Source organism: Perognathus longimembris, chromosome 13 (genome assembly GCF_023159225.1).
Source record: "Perognathus longimembris pacificus isolate PPM17 chromosome 13, ASM2315922v1, whole genome shotgun sequence".
Taxonomy (NCBI): Eukaryota; Metazoa; Chordata; class Mammalia; order Rodentia; family Heteromyidae; genus Perognathus; species Perognathus longimembris.
The window spans coordinates 13,423,871-13,434,541 of record NC_063173.1 but is presented as its reverse complement, the minus strand read 5'-3'; the positions used below and the strand labels follow the sequence as shown (position 1 = coordinate 13,434,541).

Sequence of the window (10,671 nt, the reverse complement as noted above, 5' to 3'; positions counted from 1 at the left end):
GATTCATATAAATATGTATTCCTTCAAGAATCATATGAAAATAAACATAATAATTTGTGGGCAAATATACGTGCCACCTATTTGGTTTTAAGTTATCTAATCTATCTAAACATCATTTTAATCTACCAAATTAATAGGAGTATTATGCTGTTGGTTTTAATAAAGTATCAATTAGACCTATGTTTACCATGGTATAAAGAAGCATCAGAAAATATTTATTATAATAGATTCTAGTAAGACATGTGAGGGATGTAAAGCAGTGAATTTACCTTGCTTAGTTTAAACATTTGGGCCACATTTCACTCATTATTTCAAGGGAGAATGTGAGTCTGTACAGTAATGTTGTATACATATTAATCTTATCTGTCCTGACTGGGTTATTTTATCTTATAGCTGTGTTACGAGCCAGTTAAGGAAATTCTAAATTAAGAAAGATATTCAAAACACTTAATTCCTTTTTGAAATGTAAATATTAAAACTCTACCTACACAATAAACTAATACAGCCTATAATACAAGTGTGCTATTTGTATTTTCAGAGTTGAGATACATAATCTTCCAGTTTATTACTACATTTTAGGTTTCAGGATAACTAAAGTTGAATAAGTGATATAAATGACACAAAAAAACACAAATGTCTAAAACAGACAACATAACTCCTCCCTCTATTTAATAAACCTTCTAAATAGATGCATAAAATAATTATGAGGTTAATTTCTACTGCAAAACAATAGCAAAGTATCAACTTTACTGGAGAGCTCATAAAAGGGTAATGCACCCAGGATATGTCAATGTCACCTCATGAGTTTTAAAACTTCAAATTAGAACAGAAGAAAATTTATCAGTCTTTGATAGACAATATGAAGAAAGGAAATGTGCTCTTCCAAACTAAAGCTTGAATGCCAATGAAGGTGGCGCCATTTTGTGGTTGTTTGTAGGATAACTTGAAATATGATAAATGACTGCCAGGCATACCTATAATCCTAGATACTCAGAAGGCTAAGATCTGAAGATCACAGTTCAAAGCCAGCCCAGGCAGAAAAGGTACCATGAGACGTCAATTAACCACTTAAAAATCAGAAGCAGAGCTGTGGCTCAAAGCGGTAGAGTGCTAGTCTTGAGCAAAAGAGTTCAGGAACCTGAATTCAAGCACTACAACTGGCAAAAAAAATAAGTAAGAATATATGGTAAATGATAAACATCCTTAGATTAATATATCTTGTTTTCAAAATGCAACCTATGAGAACTTATTTAAGCAATGTAGAAACAATAAAATTAGATTGGTGCCATTCTTTCTATTGCATTTTCAGTCATAAATTCATTCTTCAATGGACTTTGTATCTGGGCATGGAGGTCCAAGCTTCAAAAAAAATAATAACCCAAAATAATTTAAATTAAGAAGTACTGACATAAGAGCTGGTATTTTATATCGTGAAAATAGATGATCTTTACCCAGAAACAAAAACATACAAAATAGATTCTTTAAATACCATAGAACTCTTCAGATCATCAATGTGATTGAGAAAATGTTGAAAGGGAATATTAAGAGAAATGGGAGGAAATCTAAGATAGTAGATATAACATGCACCAAAAGAACACAGTAAAGAGAAGAGTCTTCTGGTTAAATATCATCCAGAACTCAGAATTTTAATACTTAAGGTGAGAAATCAGCCCTTAGCCTAAGGAACAAACATCTAGGCACAAACCTCAGCATGGCATCCTACCTTGTGTGATCCAAAACCAACACACAGCTGTTTCCTCTTCTGTGGAAGACTATAAGAATAATGCCTATCTCAGAGTTCTTTTAGACAGTCTAATATGGTCTTTAACATATGAAGACAATGAGCAAACATCGCTGGCTACTTTAAAAATACTTGGAGAACATTTTCTTAGCCACTCCTTCCCAAACATCAAGTCTTCAACTGGCAAAGAGGACACTTTCTCTTCTTTGTTAATACTAAAGCATCAAGGTTTATTATATTGTCAAGTAAGTTGGACCTTACAAATGTTAGCGTATTGATAAAATAACCTAGTAATGACTTAACTTTCAGATAGTACCATCAGCCACACACAGAGACAAGCGTTTACACAAACACACACACACACACAACCAAACACACACACAATTTGCCGTACTTACTTCCTAGTCTTCCCCCCACAGTCATTTATTTGGACACAAGCCATTTAACAAAGCCCTGGCTTAAGGTTACCAATAGGACGTTTTAGCTCCTCACACTTACCAAAACCAGACCCTTGGTTCCCTGAAAGAACAAGCACTATATATTGGCCTCTACATTGTCTCCATGTATCTACTTCTATTTTCCTCAGGAGTGCAGACCTCTGAGGAGTTAGCTCCTCTAGGATCTCCTAGTAAATTAATAAAGAAAGGGTTGGGGCCCAAGACTTCCCAGTAACTCATTGGTACCCAGAACCTCAACAGAAGCTGGAGACAAAACATAGGGGAAAAAAAAATCTAGAGGATGAGATAGAATAGGATAGAATTATTCCATGATAAGCCACCTTACCTCTGCTTGCATCTGCATTTGAGGTAGGGCTTTCACCAGCAGCCTCTGTGTTTCCCACATTGCACAAGTGCTATTAGTCTAAACACACCTGGAGCAGCCTTCACTAAAAAGACACAAATTAAATTTAAAATGTTTCCCTTTCTTTAAAGCTAAGTCAAACATTCTAAAGTGGATCCCAGTTACCCAAAAGGTGTAAAACTTAATGCTTGGTATCTTACTTCATAATGTAAAACATGTTGGCTTCTTTCTTTTCCCTACTCCATTAAACTACAGGTATTTGGAGAATTAGCTATCAAATAATCAAGTTGTTCTAAAATTATTTTTACATATTTTCCCACATTTTATTAATATCAATGAATTATACAAATGAATTTCATGTTAGCAAGTCCCTATATGCATAAAATGTACCTCTAGCAGACTCCTGTTACCTTTATCATCTACTTTTCCTGCTTCCCAGACCAATTTCAACAAGCTTCATGGCTCTATTTTTAAAATGATTTTCTAAAGTTTGAGAGGAATCAAAAATATACAACCAATTCATTAAAGAAGGCTGAGAAGTGCATCATCAACACTGCTTACACTGGGACGAGAGATTCAGTGGGATGGTGAACAGGGTAAACAGGATCAAAATATCTTATGTACATACATGAAAATGAAATAGTGAAGCTGGTTGAGATTGACTTTTGAAAAAAGGGAGAGTGGTTGAGGAAGGATGATGGAAGAGTGAACCTGATCAAATGTATTAGACAGGTTCAACTGCAATTGAAAGTATCTGTACTACTAAGTAATGCTAATAAATAATGTAGAGGGGACAGCAAACATTGAATACAATAAGAAATGGAAGCAGCGTGACTTTAAGCTGTTTCATAAGCAAGAGTATAACTTAAATTCAGAGAAATATATGGAAATTAAAAAGGTATAAAATCTCTATTTTGCTATTCTTGACGCTGACTCTGCACCTCATCTAAACATCAGAAATCATCCAGTTTTAGTCAAATGATAGATTTAGAAGTCGATGTGTTGTAAAGATTGGTAAATAAAGCACTTCATGCCTATACGAATCAAATTTATCTGCCTAAGCAGGAAGGGAAAGATCTCAGCAGGCAACAGTTAATCCATAGACAACAGTTCCAGCCTATTATGCAGAATCAGAGAAAATTGACACAGGCTCAGAAGAGAGGGCAGGTGAGATGAGGTTACAGTTTCAAGTTACCGCTAGAATAACTTAGGACTAATCAATACAAAAACCAGTTACTCCTAAGAGTTATATCTATTTGGAAAGGAAGTGATATACAAAGCATTAGAATGTAGTAGTTAGCATTGGACAAGGGAATTGAGACAAACTTGGATTTGAATTCCAGTTCAATCTCTTTCTTTCATAAATTTCAGTTCTCTTTTTTTCATAATTTATAGACTAGAATTATAGTATCTGTCTCATAGAGATGCTCAGAGAATTAAGTAAAATGACATAGAGGAGGGATCTTAGACACAAAATACAATCTTCCATGTAAGCACACACACAGGTATATATGTGTGTGTATATATATGTGCAGGTATATATGTGCATGTGTGCATTTGTGTGTACGTGCACATGTGTGGTGTGTGTGTGTGTAATCAATTCAATAAAGAACAGCACATACAGAAGTGAAGCCCCATGAACAATTAACAGACAGTTTAACAAGTGACCATCAGGAAGCTGAAATGAGATTGTAAAGAGGGGGGTAATGGGAGTGGGCAGATGAAAGAAAAGGGAAGAGGGAACAAATACAGAACAATACTCGATGTAGAAATGTGATAACGAAAGCAAGAAATGAAAAATAAATCTGGAAGGAGAATGATGGAAGGGGCAACCCAGATCAAGAAGCATTTGCATAGGTTGTTAAATTGTAACACCTTTATACAACCATTTGAAATTCAGAAGAAAAGGAATCTAGGCATTACCTAAGAGAAATAGTATAAACCCATTTATAAAGTCAGTGAGGAATAATTATTCGTTTTACATCAGTAAGCTATCCATAGAAAGGTTCCTGTTCTGTTAAACCATAAAAAATCCTCATTGTTACAAAAGAAACAGAAAGAATGCTTATACCCTTTTTGATGTTTGTTGTAAATTTAGAAATTCAAATTTGTACCTGATGGAAATGACTTAAACCATAAACTGACAACAAATTAAAATACTGTCTACTTCCTTCTCTTAGATATAATATACATTTTCCATTTGATATTGTTTCTTTGAGAATTTACAGGAATAATTCTAAAATGGAGTTATAGGTAGATGCTAGATAATACAAGAGAAAAATAACAGCAACTAGAATAAGGCTCAATATGTAATTTATTTTATTTATTCATTAAACAGCCCTAAAATTGTGTTTTACTCAGAAAAAAATTAATGAATAGAACAAGCAAATAGAAAAGGCACACTTTGATATACTGTAGAAGATCTAAAAACTTAATACATATTTAAGGAATATAGGAACATTATGCAAATATACTGATTAGTCAACTAATGACAGTAGGAAAGATGGCACGCTATTTATAATAGCAGAGGCTCAGAGGCAGAGTGCTAAACTAAAATAATTTAAGGGTTGAGCACAAATATAACTTTAAATTTTAACTAAATATAAGTAAACAAATTATCAAAGGATGATAACAATTTTCTATGGAAATAACAATGAAAAGTGAAAAAGGAAACTAAATTCAATTTGTTATATGAATAACCTTTTGGTTTGGGGGAGAGGGAGGGTCCTGGGGCTTTAACTCGGGGCCTGGGCACTATCTCTGAGCTTTTTGCTCAAGGTTAGCACCCTACCACTTGAGCCAGAGCTCTAATATGGCTTTTTGCGGGGGCTGGGGAGGGGGCAACTTTCCTTTTGGTCTGGCTTTGAATCATGATCATGAGATCTCAGCTTTCTGAATAATTAGGATTATAGGCATGAGCCACCAACACTTAGCATTTATGAATAACCTTTAAAAACAAATTTAATTAAATTTGTGACTAAACAACAAAGAGTCACCGTACATATCCAGTATTTATCACATATAAGGTTGAGTTGTTTACCTGTATGAACATCATTACCTATTTTTGAGAACACATGAAGGTAGATTTTTATGACTTACTCCTATTCTGTAGAAACTAGTTAAAATTTTTAAATTTTGAATATTTTTCCAATGATATGGAGTTCTCAGAAAGGCAGTAAGATTCCAATGTCTACAATCTCAGACATTAAATGAGGTTGACAATTAATTTGCTTCCTTCAATATTTAATCATTCATATTTATAGGGTTTCAGAAGATAATGGGTATTATATATATTAATACTACTATTTATCAACTGTTACTGAAATATACAATATTGTTAACTAAGTGCAAGACTGAGTACAATAATAGGATTAATAGTAATAAATAGTATTAATAATTAATAGTGATAATATTGATAATTAATAGTAATAATATTAATAATTAATAGTAATAAATAGTATTCATTCATGTAACACAACATTAAAAACTAAGTCATATTTGTTAAATACAATATCAGTCCTTAAAAACTAAAGGTAACATATAACATAGACCCACTACCCATAATCTTAACTTCTCAAATGGCAACAACAACGTAAAGAATCAGCTTCTAGAGGTGAGAATCGGCTTCTAGAGACATGTAAAGCATAATTATATTCATGCCCTAGTTGCATATGATAACTTTCAACTCACATGAAAGAATGACAGACTGCTACTTTGCTATAAAATAAAGGACAGCTTCCTAAAGGAAGTAAAGTTTGAAATACAACTTTACAGTTAAACGGAGAATCATTAATATACTTTCATCATAATTTATAAGTATATGTACCTATCTGCATATATTCATATATTTAAAAAGATAAAGTCACATATAATTTTCCATTAGTGAGATTATAAAGAATATTTCTATGAATTAATTTTCTATATTCCTCGGTGTATTTACAAATTTTAATTTTCTACATGATACATAGGATATAATAAAATATACCATGTAGTATATTAAATATTTTGCTTAAAATAACAACCAAACACAAATCACATTATACAGTCATATCAGTCGATATGAAGTACACTAGTGAAACTGTTTTTGTGATGAGAAGGTAGCTTGCATGTTGATCCAAGTATAAAAAGTACATTTGTAGTGGGATTTCTGAAGAGGAAAGATGTTACACACACACACACACACACACACACACACACACACACACAAATAGCATAATGAAGCACAACACTCTTTGAAAGAGGGAGGGAGGAAAGGGAGGGAGACCAAAGAAATATAATGTAAAGAGTGAACTTGTTCGAAGTACACTAAGCATCTATGGAATGATGCTTTCTTTTTACTCTAAATGTATGCTAATTAAAAACAGTAAAAATGCAAAAACACAACTGATTAAACAGCATGGAAGTTACTATACAATCTACTGTAATGAGCACAACAGAAAGCAGAGGGCGCTAACAATAAAGCCTGCCCGGCAGAGGCTATGGGATGAGAATTAGAACACCCAGGAAATGATTTTTTTTTTTAATGCTATGTGTCATTTTATGTATGAAACTGACTGGGAGGCTTCAAAGTAACCATAAAAACCTTCGCTAATTAAAGAGATTAAAGAAAGCACAGGCATGAATCTGTAGATAGACAGTGCCCTCTAGAAATTACTCTAAGGAACTGAAACCAGCTGATTTCTTGGAGATTTTAATACAAATTCTTATGCGCACACTTTTCCTTTTACTACCTCAAGGAACAATCCTTATTGCTCCTGGGAAATTTGAATCTTATTCAGTTGAATAGAAAAAGAAAACTTGTCACTTACTTCTGACCTAAATCTTTTTAAAAGCAGATAAATTGTTACCTCAGATGGAAATTGTTTTAATTGTGCTTTGAATCTGTACACCCAGGAGTCCAGGTCATTGTTTTAAAATTTTGGTGGTTCGTTTCCCAGTCAGGGGACCAAAATCAAAAAACCAAACAAACAACCAAAAAATTTGGTGGAACTCAAGTTGGTTTTGACAAGTGATATTTGAGAAAAAAACCTCTGTGAGTAAACTCAAGGGAAAATGACGTCTTCTTTCTCCAGTAATCCAGCCACTAAACAAAATGCCTGTGGGTGACATTGTTCCAAGTCTTTTTTAAACTTAACCATAGTTTATATATCAATTTCACCTTCCTCTAAGACTCCTCATACTAGAGTTCCGTGAACCCTTGAATTGGAACAGCTGAAAGATGGCCCTGCGGATCACCTTGGTCTTCAAGCTATAAATGATGGGGTTCAGTACAGGAGGTAAGAGCAGGTAAATGTTGGCCAGCACACTGCAGATCACCCTGGGAGTGGAGCTGAACAGACGGTGGGCTAAAGACAGGCTGATCATGGGCACGTAGAAGACAGTCACGGCACAGATGTGGCAGACACAGGTGCTGAGGGCTTTCTGTTGCTTCTTAGGGGCCACGAGGCTCAGAACCGTCCGGAGGATCAGGACATAGGAGAAGAGAATGAATAGTAAGTCAGTGCCATTCAGGTAGAACTGAAGAAACATTCCCCAAAAGTTGCTGATCCAGGGATTGGTATAGGTAAATTTGATCAGGTCTGGGTGGAAGCAAAATGGATGGGAGAGCTCTTGGCCTCCCTGGAAAGACACCATATTCACGGCCAAAACGCAAGGAAACATGAAAATGACCTGCCGTATCAGGATGGTGAGTCCCATCACCAGGCTCATCATGTCTGTGAGGACAACGGCATACTTCAGGGGGTTACAGATGGCCATGTAGCGGTCAAAGGCCATGGCGACCAGCACGGATGACTCCAGGAAGGAGAAGCCATGCACAAAGAACATCTGAACTCGGCACGCTTTGATGCTGATCTCCCTGGCATGGAACCAGAGAACGCCCAGCACCGTGGGAAGGGTCGTGATGGTCAGGCAGAGGTCAACAGCCGAGAGCATGGAGAGGAAATAGTACATGGGCTTGTGAAGACTGCGCTCAACGATAACTACCAGCACGATCATGCTGTTTCCCACCAGGGCAATGGTGTAGAGGCAACAGACGGGAATGGAGATCCAGATGTGAGCCAGTTCCAGCCCAGGGAAAGCCGTGAGGAAGAAGCTGGAGGAGGATGAGGTGGTGTTATTGACCATCAACATGGTGAACGCATGGCATCCACTGAGAAGAAACAGAACAATGACAATATCTGGCACTAGATCATTCTTATAAGTCTTCTAACCCGCTTATAAACCTTTCAGAAAGCAGATGGCTGTGTCCCTTTATTTAAAATTCCCAGTAGAAATGTGCTCATCATGGAGTCCTCCAGAGTCTTGGATTGTTCTTGTTAGAACCTGCCCTCATTTTCTTACCTTTACTCCTTCCAGATTATAACCATCTGTGATAGTGTGCATCTTACATGCTCCCCACAGCTCATGTGGTAAAATCGTGGTTGCTGAGGCAGCAGTGTGCAGAGGTGAGGCTTGGGAAGGGGAGGCCATTGGAAGGACTCTGACCTCATGATGGGTCCATAGCATAATAGGCTGTTGTCAATTTTAGGAGGTGGGGCCTAGTTGGAGGGAAATAACCTTGAAAGGTAGTTTTTGTTCCCACCCCTTCTAGTCTTTTGGAGTTTTTTTCCCCCCAAATTTCTGTGAGATGAGCAACTTTCTATTGCCTCGGGCTTCAGCCATGCTGTACCTCACTACAGACCAAAGCAACTAGTCCAATAACTAGAGACTGAAAACGTAAGCCAAAACTAACCTTTCTTCTTCATAAGTTGCTTCTCTGAGGTATTTTTTTGTAAGCTCACACACAAACTATCAGTGTCCCATAAGCTCACTCCCCTCTTAGTTCCCAGCATCAAATGGGCCTAAATAAGAAATGCTTTTATATTTAAGTCATACATGTGTATAAATACCAACAAAGCAAAAACAATTGCAGCTGCAACCTAATGGATATTTGTATTAAGTTGCAAAGCTCTCTATGTTGTCCCTAAAATAATGAAGAGCATAGGTGCAATTCTGGGCACTTGCGATGCTCTTGTAGAAATCTAATCTGGGATATTGTATTCAGAGGTATCTTTGTACCCAACTCATAGGCCACTCTATTCTTACACTCTCATTTTATAAGACCAAGGTAAGTCTCTGGGTTCTCTATTTCATTTCCTAGATATACTAAAATAACTCCATTAATTCTGTTATTCCCTATACCACACAGATGTCAGTCTGGATTCACTGTGTTCTCTATTTCTGTTTCCCAGGTATACTGAAATACATACATTTCAGTCCTTTCTCCATCTCATACTTAGGATATTTTGTTTCTATTCCTCCCATAGATGTCTAAAGCATAAGTTTGAACTCCCTCATTATGAGTATACAACGTGTGGAGTCCTGTCTCGATTTCCAAACTCTATTTTGGAATATGACTATAGGCCTCTTCACGTTGGCCTAGCAGAGAAGCTCTGACAAACTATCCCCACACCTAAGCTTCTCTCTTGGTGCTAATTGCTTGTTAGTCGTGGCAACAGTCCAGGGACTTGCTGGAGACATCATTGCTGGCAACAGTGGCATGTGACTGTGGATGCCTGCACCGTGTTATTGGCCCATCAGGAGGATTCGGGGGGGGGGGGGAAAGTCCCCCTTTCTGCTTGCTCTTCTCTTGATGTTAAAATAAGTTGTGCCAATGTGTGGACTGATTCTAGTTACCTGAATGAACGTCTCTTTTATCAGGGCCTGGCTGTGTCCAGGTTGGGATGGACTTAAGATCACTTCTAAGTGATCTTTACACCCGAGGGTCTGCTGAGAAGCAGGAGAGGCAATCTCGTTACCATAACTTGGGGAAATTTATGAATGGGGACTAAAAGAAATTTATAAATAAGGATTAAAAGAAGAAAGTAAGGAAATTGCAGGCTGAGCTGATGTCATACATTGCAATATCTACTAGCTCAAAGGATGCAAAGAAATTCTATAGAACCATAGCATGGAAAAACTGATAAGAGCAAAACAATAACAAAACAACCCATGTGAATTTTTAGGGAGGCAGAAGGACAGGATCTATATTTTAGATGATTATCTCGATACTTTTTAAGACTTGCTTTTTGACTGTTAGTCAACAAAAATCAGAATCGATGATTTTTTTCAAGTTTTATTTCAGCCAC

General features: G+C 36.4%; 1 protein-coding gene across 1 annotated transcript; it reads right to left on the bottom strand.

Annotated features, from left to right (window-relative positions):
* Nucleotides 1–7,696: 7,696 nt before the first annotated feature.
* On the bottom strand, nt 7,697–8,674 carry LOC125362365 (olfactory receptor 51T1). Its single transcript, XM_048361197.1, has one exon. It carries the CDS (start codon nt 8,672–8,674, stop codon nt 7,697–7,699), a length of 978 nt encoding a protein of 325 aa, XP_048217154.1.
* Nucleotides 8,675–10,671: the final 1,997 nt, after the last annotated feature.